Source organism: Camarhynchus parvulus, chromosome 17 (genome assembly GCF_901933205.1).
Source record: "Camarhynchus parvulus chromosome 17, STF_HiC, whole genome shotgun sequence".
Classification (NCBI taxonomy): domain Eukaryota; kingdom Metazoa; phylum Chordata; class Aves; order Passeriformes; family Thraupidae; genus Camarhynchus; species Camarhynchus parvulus.
In genome coordinates, this window is record NC_044587.1 from 572,629 (window position 1) to 592,500 (window position 19,872).

The window sequence follows — 19,872 nt, forward strand, 5'->3', positions numbered from 1 at the left end:
CTCATCTAAAGGCCTGACCCCTTCCTTTACCTCCACTTGATTTGTGGCTCCCAGGCAGAGCAGGGCAGCAGCGGAGGCAGGCGCTGGCAGGTGGAAGCCTTTGCCCAGGATGTGCCTCTCCCAGGATTTCTAATTCTCTCCTGGCAAGAGGGCACAAGGACCTGCTGGTGTTTATAAAGAGATGCTCAGCTCCTGCTCCATGCCAGCTCGCTCCTCTGGAGACCGACGCATCTCCTCAGGCTGACTTGAACTGAGCAGGAAGAGATTACATCAACGTTTGGTCATGAAAGCAAAAAGTTTATTCATGTTTGAAACTACATATAACTACCACGAGGAAGACTTTTCAATCCAGGGTGTAATCCAGTTAGAAAGTAACACGAAACGGTTTAATACATTAGAATCACTGCCACAAATTATTTTCATGACTCAATCAGTTTCAGAATCGCATACAATACAAAAGAGAGAGAGAAAGGGCCCCTGCAATCCAGGGGGATGTACAGTACTGAATACTGAAGTCTGTATGCATTACAATTAGTTGTTGGTTTTTGCGTGTATTAGTAACAAGATGAAGAACATTCAAAATGCTTCTCAGTATTTACAACAGTTGCACTGTTTTGTGTCCAACCTAAGACCCCATGTTTCCACTTCCGCTTCTTTAGCAGTTGCCAAGGCAACCCTGATTTGTAGGAGATTACAATGTACATTACATTTCGTGGGGAAACAAAGAGTTAATTACAAGATGCAAAAAGATAAGAAAGAGACAAACTACAGCGTGAGTATCGTTCAGAGGTAGTAAGTGAGCACTCTAAGCTACAGAACATGTTGAAAGTCTATTGGTTTGTATGAGTTCGCATGAGGTAATAAAGCTGTGTTTGATTGGTGAGATGTATAAATACTCTTTTGCTACACTATGTACAACACTCCATATCACGGTGCTCTTTCCTTTCCTTTTCCTTTGTTTGTGGTTTGCTGCCAAGCAGAGGCACCAGCCCTTGGCAGGCGTGGGTAGCACCCAGCTCGTACTGTAAAACCCCGGGTGGTGGCGTGCACAGAGACCAGCAGCAAGAGTCGGCATCTCCCAAGAGCAACCTGTGTCCGTGTCGGGATTCCGAGGGGAGGCTCGGGCTCCGGGGGGGCTTTAGCAAGAAAAGATGCTCCTGGTTTCCAATCTAATTTGTAAGACAATAGATCTCAACAAAAAAAGTGACGAATAAGGATTCTTAAACACGACCATTGTTAACCGAAATAACTGAACAGCTCTTTTTATTCCAGCTCTGTGAGAGATATGAAAAGATGAAACACAATCAAAGTCTGTGATTCCTGTTGACTTTCCATGGAAATATGCACACAATTAAATTTGGGTGAGGCGGTTCTTTGTGTCTGCTCTTGCTACTGAGGTTAAGCTTGTCCTGTACTTTTACCCTTAAGGCCAAGTAATTGGCAACTGTTAGACCAACATCATTAAAACGGCTGATAATAAATTATGATAAAATAGTTACAGGGCTATAAACAATGCTAAATCTTGGCCTAATTGGATAAAGTGCTTTTTAACATTGTGTGTTTTAAGTATAAATACAAATGATTATGATACCTTTAAAAAACAGATTTACCAAGTTTTCTAATAAGACAAGGTTTTACAGTAAAGCTGTAGGTGGTTGGCTACAAAAAACTCTTTCCTTTTTCTCCTGCAACTCTGAATGCGCTAATCAAGGCATCTCAGCTCAGGGAAAAAGTGTTGCTAGGAGATTAGTTAGAGGTATCCGAGTGCACACTTCCCGGCCCTTCTGTAGGGGAAGTCACAGAAGATGGAGTGGTTGCATCCTGCCAGCCTCCATTAGCCTGCAAAGGCAAAAACAAGTCAATTGATACCATTGCGCATATTAATAACACCGCGGGCCGATGGCGGGGCTGCTCGGGAAGGGGATTGTCCCGCACTCTGCAGGGCTGTGCACGGGCAGGGAAAGCAGGAGCCCTTCAGCCAGATGCTGCCTGCAGCCAGGACTGTGGGATTTCTGCAGAGATCATCCCTGTTTTAATGAGGAACATCCCTTCACCGGCGCTTCAGCTTTTTCCCCTGAGAAGACAAGCCTGGGGCGATTCGTGTTTAACCCCCGCGTCTCCCCTCACTTCCCCAAGTTCGGCATGGCCTCTCCCCAGCGGCAGGGCCCTCGGCAGAGCTGCCCCAGCCGGTTTCCCGCACATGTCCCCCCAGCTCCGGGGTGAGGGGCAGGGGGGATCGGGTTCGCAATTATCCGCAGCGGCGGCCCCGCTCCGGCCCGCTCCGCGCCGCGCTGCGGCCCTCCCGCCTCAGACCTGCCTCAGCACGAGCAGCGCAGGAACAAATTTGCCTTATGTCTCGGCCAATCGAGGCAATTGCTGGAATCAATGTCTGATCGGATTTCGGCTGTGGCAGACAGCTTGTCGCTACATATTTTTATGTCAGTCAAGAAGAGGGAGGCGCGGGGCTCGTGAGTTGGGGGACGCTGAGTGGAAGTGACGGGGAGGCCTCAGCGCAGCGCCCGCGAGAGCGGCCCCGGCCGCGCCGCCGCTGCCCCCGGCCCTGGCAGGGAAAGGTTAGCAGGGAAATGTGCTCCTGGGGCTCGGCCACCCGAACCCTCCGGGCCGGGGACACCGGGGAGACGCGCAGGGCAGCGCCGGTGTGGCGGGGGAGCCGCGGCCGCCGCCCCTCGCACCCCACAGCCGGCCCGGCTCCGTGCCATCCATCACGGCACGGAGGGATCGCCGGCGGCTGCACCGGGGGAGAGCAGCCTCCGTAATTATCTCCTCTGCAGATGGAACAGCAAACAGCGCAGCTTCAGCCCGACAAACCCCGCGGTTTGGGCTTTCCCTTCGGTGAAATGAAGGCAGCACCAACCCGCAGCTGCCAGGCCGCACCCCGCCGACATGCCCGCTGCCCGGGCACACCGAGCGGGCACAGACCCTGCTCGCTGCAGGAGCACCGCTGGGTTTTATTTTGTAAAGATATGAGAATCTACTTAAGAGAAAGAAAAACTCTTGTGCAGATATGAGTCTAAAGATATTCCATCTGAAGTAAACATCATTCCTCTTTTATCCAAATTTATAAACAACAAATGTACAATATTTTTACTCAGCTTGGCAGCTGGAAGAGAGGTTGTCAGCAAGCATTCTTTTTTTCAAATAAATTAATCCTTACTCTGGTGGTTTGAGATTATGCACTGTATTATACAACAGCGCCTTATCAGGCCTCATCAGTGAAGATGGAATTCATGTCTGTAAAATGCTGCAGGCAATCACAGTTTCATATTTTATCATGTTGATAAGGATATCGCAAATTCTCTGAAGCATTTCAAAACACTTAAATGAAAAAGGAGAAATGCAACTAAAAGGCTTTTTATATGGTTTGTTGTGGGTTATTATGAGTTATTTATAAATCCAAAAAGAAAGATTTGACATTTCAAATGTAAAAGATTTGAGTATTTAATGGTACTTTTTTCCCCTTACAATTGAACATCTTCAATCACATTTTAAATCATTAATATTTACTCTCATGGCAAGTGGCAACTCAAAACGGGGGGAAAACCTCCCCTTCCCTGTGGCTGCAGCGGCTCACCCTGGGTCTCCCTGTCCCCTTCTCCGTGGGTTTCTGGGGCTGCTCAGCACCCGTACCCCAATCCACATCAGTTGGGAAGCACTGGGGTAGACCCTGTGAGGGGAAGAGGGTCACTAGGCTGGGAATTCTCTAATTTTAGAGTCCATGAGTGTGAAGGAAAACAAAGAAAAATCACCTCTCAAGCAAATACAAAACATTAAAAATATATATAAAGCACTAATTGTTGCAGCTGTAAGTGGGAGAAAGAAGCTGGGGATGAGGGATGAGCTGTGCCGTGCAGCCTCGCTGCTGCCGCGGGGTGCTCCTCCCCGCTCCCAGCCCAAGGAAGGAAGGAAGAGCAGCGCACATCTCCACATTGATTTATCCCGGCGCCTAGCGCAGCCGCGGGCACAGCCCGCCCAGCCCGGGCACTGTCACATCCCATCGCTTACGGCCAGCGGGAGGACATTTAGCACCTATCACCATCAAGCCCATAATCCCTCAATTTACTGGCATCTGTTAGCCAGACTGACTGCTCGCTGCCGTTTGGAGTAACAAGGCCAAAGGTGCCTCTCACACACAGGAAAAATGGGCACCCCTGAAATGGCCAAAGGTGCATCAACGTCCCTCAGAGCTGGCACAGGCAGCACAGCACAGCTCCCTGCCTGTGGAGCAGCCACAGGAGCCTCTCAGAGGCTGCTGCCTTTTAACTCATAAGGCTGAAACAAATAAAAAATTCAAACCATTTATAGTCATAGATCTGGAATTTCTCTCTTCTTACACTAACAAGCCTTACAGCTGCACCAAGGGCTGCTCTGTGGTTCATCCCCAAAGATGTGATATTAAACAACATGTTTGCAAGAGCAATTAATACAGGTATTAATGACTGCATTTACCTGCCACTGCGCTTATGGCTCTCCAAACCACTGTTCCCCCGGGTACTCACATTTAAATTATGTGGACTGTACAGTGAATTTCCTCCCAAGCCATCATTGTATCCTCCCGTCTGATTGATAACATGACGCAGGGTATCCACCTTAAAGTGAGGGGAGACAGGATTCATCATTCCAAATCTATTAAAACATCATCACTTACAATAGGCAACATTTTGAATTATGTGAGCCAAAAGGGTTTAGCATCTTCTATGAAAGGCAAATTTATCAATCAAGACTGACTGGCAGAATTTCAACCAATCCGTGCCCGGTAGAGCCCATACATCTCTGCTGCTCTCACCACCAAACACAACTTCCTCCAGCACCGCAGCTCCTGCCCAAGTGTCTGCAGCAAAGTGCTGGGAATGTTCCCCTGCCTGTGTGTGCTGGCATGTGTGCAGGAGATGACGGTGTGTACACAGCACAGAAACCTTGGAGCCAGCCCTTCTGAGGGGGCTGGAACAGTGACTGGCAGTGAGGTGTATTGTAATCACTCAGTCAGAGGCGTTCTGACATTTAAGTAAATACAGAAATAGATTAATGAATTAATAAATAAAAGTTTGTCCAATAAATGAAAGAGAGATGGGAGAGTGGGTTTTTTTTTTTAGGGCAGGGGAAGGAGGGAAGAAAGGAAAAAAAGAAAGAAAATTTCACTGGATTTACAGTGTCCATGGAAGTCAGATGCACCCAGTCCCATTCCATGAGCTCAAGCCAGAGCCGAATGCATTCACAAAGCTTAAAATTTCAATCAGAAAAAAAATCATTCTTTCTTTAATATTTGTGAAATTCAATGCCGGGGTAAGAATAGGCCACATCCAGAAATATGCAGCCTCCACTCTGCAGCGAGGCCCAGACCAGTTAATAGAGCCAGAGTAAGGTGGAATTTTTAGCCCAAACCCTACCCTGCCAGAAAGGCCCTGCTGGGGGCATTTCTCCTACCTGTGACTGCACATTGGCTCCGACTTGGGACCCCTGGTAAGAATCCCCATTCAGACTCTGCATGTTCATGAACATGTCCCCAGAATTTGGGAGGTTAAAAGAACCAGAAGAACCTGGAAAGGAAAGAGTTAGGTAGCTGAATAACAGAGAGCTGCAAAAACATAACCCAGAGACCTGAGGGCAGGGGAAGGAGAAACAGCAGGAGAGGAGAGGACAGGCAAGGCTCAGTGGAGGGGAAGTTGCTGCCCTGGTACGGGGTGAGCGTGGCCACTGGACCCCACAGCAGCCACCACATCCCAGCTCTCAGCCCTGCACCAGAGCACTGTGCTGGGCAAGCCTGGCAACTCCGTGCAACCCAGGACAGCTCTTCCCTCTGGAAGAGCAGCCTGTACAGCAACGTTTCCGTATCAGAGCTGTCCCCCTGTGGATCATTCCATCATGAGGTGCCATCACCAAACACTCATTTTGAGCCCGTGATTTGTGTCTCCTTCCAAAGGAAATGGCTGGCAGTTCCCAGTTATGTGGTTTATTACTGTTAAACATGGAACCTTTTTCTTACTTGCTTTTAGTTAGTCTTTTTTTCCCCATGGTTCTCTATCCTCTTTAAAAGTTGTCCACAACTAAGTCACAGCAAAACTTGACTGCAAATAGTGTTTGTGCTTGTGGCAACCTTTGCCTCTGGAGCCCAAAAGAGCAATGCCTCCCTCACACCTCCCTGACTAAGGCAGTGCTCAGACTTGCAAAATGTCATCAGCACACCAGTGAGACCTGTAGCAGAGCACGTCGCAGAGTAACTCCAAACTAAAGTTCCATCCTTAGATTTCTATTTATAACATCAACTCCATTTCAAGCCATCCAGAGTTTAAACTCTAATTAGAGCGTGCTAAAATATTCCTCTATTTTGTTGTTATCTTGACAATAAATTTAACAGTCCTACAAAACCAGACTTGGACCTCTGCCCCATTTTACATTCTTTTCAGTGAATGAGCAAAAGCTTAAAGTACCTACAGAAACAAAGAAGGTGCCAGAAGGCAGAGCCAGGCAGCCGTTACCACTGCAGGAATTACACGGGCCCCACTCTGCTCTCCCACGGCTGTGGGAGCTTGGCTGTGGAGCAGCTGGGACCACCCACGGCAGGGCTCAGCCCTCATGGTGCAGCCTGGCCGTCCTTGGGCTCAGGACTACCCCCTGTGCCAGTACTGGGTCTGCTAAGGACCTGCATCCTCCTCATCCCGACCGAGCTCACTAGGGCACGTCGGGGCCCTGCAGGAGGCTGGAAAGCAGCAGGCAGGTACATACCAGAATTTGGTGTGGTGGGGGAGTTGGTCTGGTTGTTCTGGACAGCCGCGGCCACGGCGTGCGCTGCAGTCACGGCCGTCTTTGCCGCGTAGAGATTGGCTTCCTCCTGGAACTTCCCAATGTTCTTCTTGTACCTGATTCTCTTATTGCCAAACCAGTTGGACACCTGCAGTGGAGAGAGGTGGGAAGGGTGAAGGACACGAAGTGCTTGGCTGGGCAAAGCAGGATCCCTTTGAGATGCCAGAATCATGACCCGTACCTGCTCCAGGTAACTGAGCACTAACCCGGATCGGTTAAACATCACCATGGAGCTGGGCTGACCTGGCTCTGCTGCTCTCTTGGCAAACTGAGGCACAACAAGTGACTGATGACTGCACATATCCCAGAGCTTATTGTACCACAGCATTGTCCCCTACCACCATGGGCCATTTGTCAGCAAAACTGCAAGACTCAGAAAGCTGCTCAGGGGGGACCAAGGTCCGGTTGACTGAGGGCAAGCGGGCAGTGAGAGCAATTGTTCTTTATTTTTGGGCTGGAACAACCTTGGCAGCCCACTCACAGAATCGTGTTTGGTTGGCTGAAAATGAAAGGAATCATATAAATCAATAATGGTTGAAAAGTCACTTTGTCATGTCCCTTTGAAGATCTGTACTGAAGCCAAGGTGGCTCCCAGGGCACCGGCTATTAACCCGCACAGGGGTCACGCCTGGAGCTGCTCAGGGAAGTTTGTACAATCTTGCTTAGGGGCTTTGTTTAACTTCAGCTGCTGTAACAGAGCTCCTAAATAACAAACCCAGTTTGGAACATGGACAATGGCCAACACAGCAGAGACAATAAAAGAACAGCTCCAGCAGTAAAGGGGAAGGGACCGGTGACAGCCCAGTGGTTATCAGGCAGCCACAGGGCATGGCAGGGGCTGGGGCCCTGTCACAGCACCCAGTTCAGGATCCTGCTGAGGCAGGAGTCAAATCCTGCTGTATTTGATGCAGCACAGGCTTTTGTTTAACCACAATTAATGGAAAACCTCTGGCCTTTACCAGTAATATGGAAGGTACCTTATACATCCTGCTCCCCTGATAATACTCCACCATATTCTATATATTGCACTTAATATCACCTTGTCAGTCAGAGAAGCAATAATACATTAATGAAACCCAGCAAATAATTATTGTGTACAATCAGATTATGCTTTATTAACAGTATCATAATTGAGGAATCTCTGCACATCAACCATATTGTCCACGGATGTGCACGAGACCCCTCTGTTTATGCACGCCCCTGGACCAATCAAACAACAGCCATCACTAATAAAGGTTTATTTAATTCTCACAGTAAAATTTTAATATCACCAGCAGCCTGGGGAAGCCTCAACGAGTGGATTTGCTTGACATCAGATCGTTTCCATTCTGCTAGTCCCAATACTTCTTAATCTTTAATATCAAGGCAATTAAAATTAATGGCCACTCATCCAGAGCCACTGTGGGCAGTGTTTCCTTGACATCAATTGTTTGATGGGATTACCTAGAGGTTAAACTAACAAGCAAGGTTTAATTGGAAGCAATGAGAGGAGCAGTGCTCGTACGTTATGTTTAACCCGCACACCACATCTAAATGAATATCCAGAAATGTTCAACTCTTCCTCAGTCTGAGCCTGGCCTCGGGGCTGCCAGAAGAGCTGCAGCAGTCTGGGGGTGCCGCAGTCACTGCCCCCATCCCCTCTGCCCAAGGACCCTTTGTGCTCCTGTGACACAGTGCAGGGCAGAGCGTGCCCCAGCCCGGGGAACGTGGGGACACTCACGGACACCTGGGGACACCCGGGACACCCGGGACACCCAGGGGCTGCGGCTGCAGCTGGGAGAGCGTGGCTGACATGGCCAGCTGGACCTGGCCAGGACAGGGCACTGCTCCAGCAGGCTGTGCCAGGCAGGATTTAGGACACCTGGAGCACACCTCACCTGGCTTGTGCTGCTGGCACTGCGTGGTTCCAGGGAAGACCTGGGTGCAGGTGCTGGGCTCCCTGGGACCTAGCTCCTCACCCAGCCCCGTGCTCACCCCAAACATGGAAGTTGTCTCCATTGTGAGCTGCCTCACAACACATTTTTCATTAAAATAAACTATCTCTTCACATAAAAAAAAAATGAACATCTTTCTCCTCCTGATCATTGAAGGCCAATTAATTAATTGGGCTTAATTGTATATTACATTTCAAACAATACTGTTGCACTTATTTATCATGTTAATTGTAACGTTAAATAAAAAGACATAAATTATTACTGAAATCATCAAGATGCCTAATGTGGGATTTGGGATGGGGCAGGCCTGCCTCATGTCTCCAGAGTGGGTGATTTCCCGGGATAAATCTGTGCTCATTCGGCAAAGCCACAGCTGACACAGAGCATCACTGCTGGAATTGGGGAGCTACAGATTCATGGAAATCTTTCCATTGTGTTTCCATGTTTGTAGCACACAGTCTGTGTTCCACACCTAAAACATGGTACAAACCAGAAGATGTTAAAAATCAATGTTGCACAATTACAACATTGATCTGTGATCTAAACTCAGGAATTTTACCTCCAGAACTATTTCATTATGCTGAAGCTTTTTTCCTTGCTTCCCACATAACGTCCAGGGTAAGAGCCCCTCCATCCACAGTTTTCCCTGTCACCTGCTCACAGAAACACTCAGAAGCAGCAGGGGCCAGAGGGGTGCTAGAAACCAGCTCTTGCATCCTTTCTTTAAAACAATGTTAAATATATTCCCTTGTCAACCACATCCTTCTTTTGTTTGAAGCAGTGAAAAATGTTATTGCTGTACTCCAGTGCCCCGCTCTCAGCACTGGCTGTGCCCTCTCTCCAGCCCGTGTGATGGACTGATGGTCGTTTGTGACACCCTGGAACAGCTCATCTGCAAAAGTATAAAACATCAGCCTCGCAGCCATGGGAGGGGAGAACAGACAATACACTTTATCTCCCTCCAACGTGTGCTGATGGGGTGGCTCTAAATTACAGCCGACAATGTTTTCTGCTAAGGACATCTTTTCCCCAGAATTACCTTTTCTGCACTCTTAAAAATGAAATTGTGTGAGGTGTTCATCTTAATAAATAGTTTGTCTTTATGCTTTTCTTGAAAAACCTTCTCTACATATTATTTTAAACACCAATATCAAAACTGAAACCATCGATCTGCCACCTGCGATGAAACGATTCTGGGAGACAATTTTCTTTGTAGCTCAGTAAAGTGCCATGGCAGGAGGATTTCCAGTCAGCAGCTTAATCTGGGGGGAGGATGACCCAAAACACTCACTAATTAAGTGTTTGAGGGAGAAAGTGTTCTGCCATGAATCTGCCCCCAGCGTGTACAAGGCACTGACAGTACAAGAGAGAAACACTTGGGATCATCGTTAGGAGAGGCTACAGAGGAGCCTGGCTCAGCCAGGAAAAGGACAAAGCCTCTTCATCAGAGACGAGCCAACAGCTCCAGAGTTTGGAAAGCCATCCCTTAATGTTATTTATTCCTTTTTCCAGCTCTTTGGCCCTCGGGGGTATTTGCAGCACAGGAGGTAAATGGGGCATGGTGACAGGCATGGCAAGGTCCAAGGGACACTTGGTCAAGGCTGAAAATACACACACTTAGAGATCTTCCATGAAGCCTGAGCGAGGTGCAGCTCAGGCACTTGCTGGGATGCCATTGCTTGTCCCCTGTGATGCTGCTCCTGCCAGGGTTTCAGTGACTGCTCAATTCACTCCGAGCTCTGGATTGCATCCTCTGAGTTCTGCTGTCAGTCACCAGAGCAGTGACTGTAGTGCCTGCTCAGAGCTCTTCTACTACATGGCCTCAAAAATATACACCCTTTTCAGTAGAAGAAAGACACCTCCAGCCCAGTTCGACCTACAAAATACTAGCTAACCCTGCAGTACTGCCATGCAGCCTCTGGAAGTGCCTTTGGAAATCAAAGATTAGAATACCCATGGTATTCATGCTCTCTAGCTGTGACAGCAGATCCATCAGGAACTCAAGCAACCAGCTGATCACAGGCACTCCCTCTCTCTCATACATGCTCCTCTCCCATTACATGATACATGGCCCCATTTCCAGGCTTTACCATATCAACACAAGTTTTTCCAAGTCATTTATAACATCTTGCCAGAGTGCAGCCGTGTCAAGGGCCCAGCCCTGCATCCCTGGTGCCAGGCTGGGTGGGCAGCACTGCCCTCAGACCAGGCTGGCAATGTCACCCAGCAAGGCTGAGGTTGCTGGATGCAGTGCTGTGGAGGGCACAATGCAGCTACTCCCATCGCTCTCTCAGACTTCCTAATGGATTCAAGGAACAACTAATTCATGTCTGTATCAAATATTAAAAAGACAAACCTATATTCCTGTCACAGGCTCTCTGCCACTGCTGGGTTGCTGGACCATCTGCCTGCCTTTTATTTCATTCTACAGCATATACATTAAATCTTATCAAACAACCAATTAAGAAAGAAATCAGATCTATTAGCACTAGAAGCAATCAGTTATGGCTTCTGAAATGTTCCCTCTCATTTTCTACAGTCACTTCAGCCTTATCTTGATCTGTCTTTTTATCTGTCCACACCAAGGAATCACTGTGCCCCTTCCTGCCAGGCACAACTCACCACTGGGTGCAGAGGGAACAGCTCTTCAGCAGGTCTGCTGGGCCTTTTCACATGTCATCTTGCCCAACTACATTAACCAAAACTGAAGAACTTTTGGTTTGTTTAAATTGGTGTTGATGGCATGGCCTCTCCTAACCATACAGCAGGCTGCCTTGGATCATGTTGAAGATTTCTGGACACCACTTACTGAAGGAATTGCCACAAACCATCTCATGCCAAGGACTGGAACCAGCAGCAGGATTAAGGCTGCAGACCACAGTGCCGTGGCACTCGTGTGCTCTTAGGCTGTTTGTTGGTTCCAGACACCCCCAGCAGCTGCAGGGATGCCTGAGGGCACTGAGAGCAGCCCAGCAGCCACCATGGGGCTGCAGTGCTCCTGTGGTGCTAGGGGCAAGGGAGGAGCAATGTGAGAGGGAACAAGCTGTGTGCTGAATTTCCCTTAAGAACTTCTGCCCATCACCAGAGCTATTTGTAAATGGACTGGGAGAAACTGCCTCCCTCCCTACCCCAGACCTTCCCCTGGCACCGAGCACAGCCCCTTGCCACCCCATTTGGAGTGGGGCATGTGCTGTGTGCCAAGGAAGGCACACACACGTGCCCTGGGGCAGTTCTGCCAGGGCTGGTGCTGGGGGGCAGCCAAAGTCAAGTAATTTCAAATTTGGAGGAGCTGGGCAAACTTTCATTTGAAAGTCTTCAATAAAGTGCCTGAATTTTTCATGCATTCAATGGAGGCCTATAAAGTAAATCTCAACTCAGGTCTTAATTATAAAGCTAAAGGTTGTGTTGCTAATAATGCCAATAGTGCAGCCTGCAATCATTAATAGTTAACACACACGCCGCAGGCACCATTCCTCTCAAGGACCTGAAATATTGATAAGGGAGCTGAGGGAGCAGGGAGGAGCCAGCACACCGGCCTCACCACAGGAGAGGAGAACTTGGAGACTGCAGGGCACTTCCCTGCCACACAAGCTCAGGTTCTTCCCCAAGCTGTACAAGCCAGATTTGTGGGAGAATAATTGGGGTTTCTAGCAAACATACAGGCCACGTGGAATGCCAAAGAGGTGTTTTGCTCTTTGAGCTGCCTGGTGAAGGAAAATTCGATGGTGTCACCAGCCTGAGCAAGACACCAGTCTGAGCTGTACAGGTATTTTGGCCCACAGGGAAAGCAGCTGCAGCCAACGACACCCTGTGGGGGCAGGGGTCCTCCCTGCTGCTTACCTGTGATACCGTGATGCTGCATTTCTTTGCCAGCTCTTCTTTGGCTTCTTCACTGGGGTAGGGGTTACTGAGGTGGGAGTAAAAATACTCGTTCAAGATTTCTGTGGCTTGTTTACTGAAGTTACGCCTTTTCCGTCTGAAATGAGAAAAGGAAAACACCACTGTTCCTCCCGATGCCAGCAGGTCCCTGGTTGGATGGGGAGCAGCAGCCTTTGTTTCAAAGCCTCTGCTACAGCACAGAACAACACAGCAGAGCTGTCCTGGCACCCTGATCCCTTTGGGCTCCCCAACACCATGGGAGGGAGCAGCAGGAAGCAACAGCACGTCCTGCACCCAGGCCCAGGGACTCTGGATTCTGCCCTTGGCTTCACATCCTCACCTCCCTGCAGGGTTCATCCCACGGGAGCACAGGCCACGTTCACACGCTGTGGGAGAAATGGTGAGGCAGGTGCTGAGCCAGCAGCCTCCCTTGTGGCTCCTCCACAGCCAGGTACACAGCCCAGCCCAAAGCTCCCGGCCACAGAGCCCCGCTGTGCCAGCAGCAGCCTGGCAGACCTCCTTGCCCTCCTTCCCTTCAGCACAGGTCAGCTGGCCCCCTGCACAGCTCCCTGGGGTGAGGATGGTACAACAGGATGGGGCAGCCGTGCTGATGTGTCCTCACGTGGCCTCCCTGAGCTAATTGGCTTCCAACAGCAAGCGGATTTCAGGGCTTTGTGAGCGAGACCCATCTGTGCCCCCTCCTGCCATGGGCTGCATGGCTGCTCTGGCCCACATGGGACACAGGACAGGCCCCAGGGGTGTCACCTGGCTGGAACCTTGCAGAGAGCACCTGCCCGTGCTTTGCCCAGGAGCCTGCAGCCCTCGCCATGGGGCAGCCCACGGCAGCAGCGCCTGCACAGCTGCAGTGCCATCCCTCCGTGCCAGCGGCTGGTCTCCTTCAGCAGAACATGCTCTGGAAGGCTCCAGTTAAACATTTCCTCGGAGCTGCTCCCCCAGGGCTGCTGCAATCACCGCCGGCGCCCCAGGCCAGCCGGCAGCCGAGCGCAATCCCCAGCGCGCTCTCGCCAAGTATCACGGCGCTGCTAACTGCGCTGTATCCTGGAGCAGGCAGGCTCCCTCCCCAGAGCTCTGTTTATCTCATTACTATGCTTCCGCTCATTTTGCCTTATTTACCTTCCTCCTTTTTAAAGAAATCACTTTAAAATGTACATCTGCACGCTCTACCTTTGCGTTCCTGGAGCTCTCCATAGACATCTCCTCCAACTGCCTGCAATTACCCTGATTTCCCACACCTGCCAGTGACCTCCTTGTTAATAACATTATTTTGGTCTTGTTTAGCTCCTCACAGCTTTCAGGTGTGAAGTGTGAGCTGCTGGAGGAGGGAGGCTCCGGGTGGCGCCTGCTGCTCCTCCCTTTTCCGCTCCTGCTCTGAGGACAGGAGAGCTGTGAAGGGGATGGGGCTGGGGATCACTGTCCCACCTCATCAGGCTTCAAAACAATTCTGACTGTGCCTAAACCCCCCTCCTAATCCCTGTCTGCCTGCCTCCTGGCAGCTTGTGGAGCAAGCAGCCCACTCAGGCCGCCGTGGGTCCTGGTGACAGGCACTGAGCTCCAACAGTGGTGCAGGTGTCCAAGGTGGGAAAACAAGCCCAGTCTTTGCACTAAAATTTGAAGAAAAGACCTTGTTGCTTCTGAAGTCCTACTATGCAAGGGTCCCCTCCACAGCTGCTGTGGATGAAGGCTCTTGTTGGGACAGAGCAGCCTCTCCCACCCATCCCTGCTGACATGGGACACCACTCCCAGTATGGCCAGGCTCTCCTGGGCTGCCCAGAAATTACTGCTTCCCCCCAGAAAGAGACAGGGGCACTTGCCTCTGCCTTACCTGGCATCAAGGAACCTTGATCTTAAAATCATTACTGCTTCACAAGTGCTTTGTTTGAGCTGCATCTGGATGGAGCTGAATTTTCGATGAATGATGCCCACCATCCTTTCAATCTCCTTGGGAGAAATGGGACGTGTCCGGCTCTGTTCTCTGAGGAGGTTCATGACATGAGTGGTAAATTCATTACATGCCTGTGGAGGAAGAAGAGGCTCAGATGTGGGTTTGTGCTGCCCCACAAGGACACAAGCTCTGACCTGGCTGTTGGGGGAAGGCAGCACTGGGGGCTGGGGGACCCCTCACATGGCCCTGTCCCCTCCACATGCGTGGCCACAGGATCCCACCCTGCCCAGGATCCCTGCAACTGTCCTGGGGCAGCCAGGGGAGCCCAGTGACCACGGCCCTGCTCCTGCCATGCTCATCCTCTCCCCATTCCCAGCCAGACCCCCGTGGAGAGGAGCAGTCACACCAGCCCCTGGGGCAGCTGCAGGCAGGGGCAGGGTGTGAGTGGGGACCTGCACTCCTCACAGCCAGGGGGCAACACCCCGAGCCCTGTGCCTGGGTACCCCCTGCAGCACGCAGGGACCTGAGACCTTTCTGAGGCACCATGTCCCCGTTTTGGGTGGGTTTCAGTGACACTGTGCCCACTGTGCCCGCGCTGTCTGGCCGAGGCACTGAAGGCAGGCACAGGGAGCCCTCAATTACCACTCCCAGTCTGTGACATGTTGATATAAACTTCAGACTGAGCCATCACCAGGATCCCCCTGGTCTGAGCCTCCATACATGCTGCTGTCCTGACTTCCCTTTGCAGGCTGGAACCTGACAAAAACTCTGCTAGCTCCCCTCTTCCCTCTCAAGCCAGGCTGCAAAATATGTACGTAATATGTCTGACAACAACATTTTCAAGGATTCTCCAGCATTTCAACAGATTATGTGATGGAAGGAGTTAAAAGTGAAAAGTTTATGCATCTAAAACCTCATAATTTCCTATAACATTTGCTGAACGTCTCACAACTTATTAAGTGAAGCCATCTATGAATGCAAATGCTGATTAGCAATTTGGCAATAGCCCAACATTCGCAGAATTCACATAGCTTTTCTTTAAACCAGTAGTTCATACATGATTAATTAGAACATCTCATTTATGTAGTGTGCACTTTAGCTCATTACTCTAAGTAAAATTCGTTAAGTATTTACATTTAGATAATTAAAATCTGGGTACACCCTTAAGAAAGATGCATACACTTCAGGCAAAGTGATTTTTTTTCTTTACACTACTGAAAGTAAATTACAGGCTAATTTACATCCGTGCGGCACCCGTTGGAGGCAGCCCTGGTGCAGCGCCCCTCGCTCGCCACCGCCGAGCCGCTGCTGCTGCCAGCACCTGCCAGCCCGGCTCTGCCAGGGCTCCCGAGCCCCGGGGCAAGGAGCTGGACATTTCTCACCCTCACTCCCCACCAGCACATTCTTTCTTTCACCAGGGGACACCCCGAGCATGCAGAAGTTCAGGCCCAGCCCTCTGACCGATGACACCAGCTTTGGCTCGCCCGGGAAATGTTGCACAGAAGGGAAGGGGACACGGACCCCAAAAGGCAGCAGCTCTGATTGTTCCAAAATACAGCTGAACCCAAGAATTTGGCACTGGATGGGTGTTCCAGGCACACAGTTTGCCACAAGCCCCCTTCCTTTCAGATCCCAGGCATTCAATTTTAAAGTACAATAAAATTGGCAACTGTTGCATTAGAAATATTTTCAGGTATGTCTTTTCTATAAGAGATTTAGTCTCAAAAACTGGACTTTGAAAAGCAATAATTAGTTTCTTGCTTTCAAGAAGCAAAAACCTTTCTCTGACTTTACTCAGCTTGCCTGATGAGACTTGGTTTGGCTACAACTGCTGGGAGAGCCTGGGTTTAATTCATCTCCACCAGCACCTCCCCTATGCAGAGCTGCCTCACACAGCACAGTGGGAGGAAGCTCAGAAGACTCTGATGCTTTGTCTTGTTTCTCTTGTTTATTTATAGCGTCCAAGCTACTTGATCCCTTTTCCAGGACTATTTTTCAGGCCTCTGCTTGGTGCCTGAGACATTATTAATAATGTCAGGTTATAAGTGATGGCCTTGTTAACCTGCTCAGAAACCTTGTAGGAGCAGGGATGCTCCTGCTGCCTCAGTGCTTCATCACGAGTGCACAGGAAAAAGAGAGGAAATGGCCCAAAACAATGTTGAGGGGCAGGGTAGCAGCCAGTGCTCTGTGAGGCTGGTGGTGGCTTCTGAGCTGCCACACGTCACCCCAATTCGGGGTGAATTCAGGGGACATCTGTGAACTTGGGAAGTGGGTTCCCAGCTGCTTCAGGAGGCCTGGGACCCTTACAGTACTTTTGCCTACAGCAAAAAATGTATTTCAGTGTAATTACAGCAGATAGCTTTCAATATGTCATCTCTGTTATAGGAGCTGTAAATTATGGAAGGCGCTGCCTGTGCGTGGCCATTTCTCCCGGCGAGGGAGCGCTGGGTGATGGCGTGACACACTTTCCATTTCTCTTTCCCTTTTTTTTTCCTGAGTGCATTCCCCTGACTGGCAACAAATATCAGGATCAAACCCTGCCTGGAAAGCATCTCCAGGAAGGCGCTCTGGTTCCTGCTGCCGTGGGATGGGGGATGCCTGTGCTGGGCAGGATGGCAGGAGCGCCTCTGCACTGCGGGCAGGTGCCCAGCACGGGCTCCCCGCTGCAAGAGCCTCCTGCCTCCCAGAACCTGTGGCGCCAGAGGCTCAGATGCCAAGCCCTGGCTGCCTCTCGGGCACTGCAGTGAGACAAACCAGCAGGAGACAGTTTGCTGCCAGGCTGGGGAAATCATCATATGTCTGTTGAGCAGACATGGCTGGGTGTCAGGATCCATGGGGAAGCATGCATGTCTCATCCTCTGCTCTACCTCTCTCTCCTGCTCCAGCAGCATTTGAGCATCCTCCAAAATTTCCTGTGGTGTGGACGGATGGCTGTGACATTTCAGCCGAAACCTTTGTAAATGGAGCTACAGGGCAAAAAACGCTCCTGCTTCCCCCACGTCATTAAACTTATTAGAGTCCAAGGATGTTTGCCAGGAAGCGGCTGCGAGCACGGAGCTGCTGCCTCTGTGGCCCAGATCTGCCTGCAGCCTGTGTGCTGTGCCTGTAGGAGACAGGTTCATGCCACAGCCACCCCATCCCACTCTACAGCTGCACCTGGCAGGGCTCGGAGGGCTTGGGGCTCCACCAGGACTGCTGGGCCTTGGGGTCAGGGGAGAACAGCAGATTTGTAGACCCTGACAGGTGTTTGCTCAGTTATTTGTTCTCCACTTGAACAACACAGTGGAAGAGACAGCACAGACAAGGCAGTGCCCCTGGCACCTGAGACACACGGTGCTGCTGGCACCTGGCAGCATGTGGTGAACGTTTTCAGTGCCACCGGCGTGCCCAATGTGTTGGGTCACCAGGTCCCAGTGGTGAACACAAACCTACAAGTCTCTGCAGCATGCTCTTCACTCCAAACAAAGGCACTGTGCTGGCATCTGCCCGAACCAGGATTTCCTTAGTTTCTGTCCCCAAGCCTGGGCCAGGTGCACTGCTGACGCCTCACTGCCCACTCTCTTCAGACCTGCTCCAGCTGACCTGCTGTGGCCAAGTCCTGTGCCAGAGTATCCTGCCACCTGCTCCTGTGGCAGCAGCCTGTGGGCTGAGATGGCCAAAGCAGCCCTTGTCTGCCTGTGCCCCCCAGCTTGCCAGACCCAGCTGTGTGAGACCTCATCAGGGCAGAGGGTGGCACTGAGTGACAGACATCTCTCCTCCTCTCTGCCTTCTGTGGGATGGGCAAAGGGGAGAAACATGGGCTTGGGTGCTGCTCTTGTGCAGTTACAGACAACAGAAAACACTCAGACATGCAAGACATGCGTCCTGGCTCCAGCCAGCAGCTCCTTGGAGCCCGACAGACGACAGACTCCCATGGTGGCTCTCTCTGGGCAGAGGGGTGGGGAAGGGGAGGAAGGGTTGTGGTCCAGAGTGGGCAGTGGTGGGCACTGGCAAGCAGAGGAGAGCAGTGTCAGGTACACGAACAACTGAGAGGCTGATGTCTGACCTGTTCATATTTCTCCAGCTCTGTGTGATAGATTTGTCTGATCTGGGTCAATTTGGCTCTGTAATCTGAGTGTTCAATAGAGTTATCTGAAGACCCTCCAGAGGCTGCTGCGGCTGCAGCTGCTGCCGCCGATCCCCCACCTTTCTCCGGACCTGAGACTCCTTCTGCCAGAAGCATATTGTCTAGTCTCATTAGCTGAGGATCGGGAGGGTCTTCCTCCTGGGCTCCTCGGATGCTCAAACCTTGGGCAGAAAAGAGAGAACAAGAGAAAACACAGTCAGTACTTCTGCATGTGCCTGCCTGCCACGAGCCCTCTGTGACACCCGCCTGCCCGGGGCCCAACCCGGGCTCAGCCCTGCCCCAGCACGGCCCCAGCACCCCACGGGCCCCCAGCACGGCCCCAGCACCCAACGGGCTCAGCCCTGCCCCAGCACCCCAGCACAGCCCCAGCCCCAGCACGGCCCCAGCACAGCCCCAGCATGGCCCCAGCATGGCCCCAGCACACCTGCCAGCCCCATAAGACGTGGTCTGGCAGTGCCACAGGACCCTCTCTGCTCCCATACACAGCAGGAACAGTACCTGTGTAGGCTGTGCCAGATGTGCCATTAGCCCACAGCTGCCAGGCATGGATATCGGCACCAGCAGTGTGCTCCGTGCACTCAGGGGACAGCACAGGATTCCACCCTGACTGTCTCAAGGAGGACATACAGTGGGAGATGACCCCCCCACTGGCCAACTTTCCAACTCAAGAAAGCACAAGGCATTAATCTTGCTCTAAAATACACATTTTAAACCTGTCACCTTCATTTAAAACTATAATTCCATATAATTTCATGGGAATAATAAAAATGTCTCATCATCTCTTTAAATTATTTCTGTTGCCTGTTCAGATGTCCACAGGCACAAGCTGATGATACCACACATTGTCCCGGAGTGTCCCTGAGCTGGCACACACGTGTTGGGGACTGCCCAGGCCACCCATGCTGCAGCCAGGGAAGGTGGTGCCACACCTGGGAGTGCCTGCAGCAGCAGGGGTTGTGGTGCCTGGCCAAGGGAGTGCTGACCCATCCCTCATTCCCTCGTCTGCCAGGCCCCACTGCCTTGGCACAGCTCCTGGCCCGCAGTGCCGTAACACAGGGGTGATTTCCTTGGTGAGTTGTTCCCCTGTTTGTCACTCTCCTCCTCTGCTCTGCTGTCAGAATGTTCAATAACATCCTGGTTTTAATCCACTCAAGCTCTCCTTCCCTTCTCATCAATGATTTCTGCTGTTGTTTTTCCTTTTAGCTTCTGGA

The 19,872-nt window shown here is 50.9% G+C and overlaps 1 protein-coding gene across 3 annotated transcripts in view; it reads right to left on the bottom strand.

Moving 5' to 3' along the window:
* Nucleotides 1–276: 276 nt before the first annotated feature.
* The window catches only part of PBX3 (PBX homeobox 3), a 101,033-nt gene continuing 81,437 nt past the window's right edge, over nt 277–19,872 (bottom strand). For 2 of the 3 annotated variants that reach the window (XM_030961696.1, XM_030961695.1), the window contains exons 3-9: nt 18,581–18,822; nt 14,476–14,666; nt 12,594–12,729; nt 6,742–6,907; nt 5,443–5,555; nt 4,518–4,607; nt 277–1,839 (exon numbers count right to left, since the gene is read on the bottom strand). In XM_030961696.1, the coding sequence (XP_030817556.1) occupies nt 1,747–1,839; nt 4,518–4,607; nt 5,443–5,555; nt 6,742–6,907; nt 12,594–12,729; nt 14,476–14,666; nt 18,581–18,822 (1,031 nt within the window). In that variant the 3' untranslated portion in view covers nt 277–1,746. The remainder of the gene's footprint in view (nt 1,840–4,517; nt 4,608–5,442; nt 5,556–6,741; nt 6,908–12,593; nt 12,730–14,475; nt 14,667–18,580; nt 18,823–19,872) is intronic. The other variant, XM_030961697.1, reaches the window with a different exon arrangement.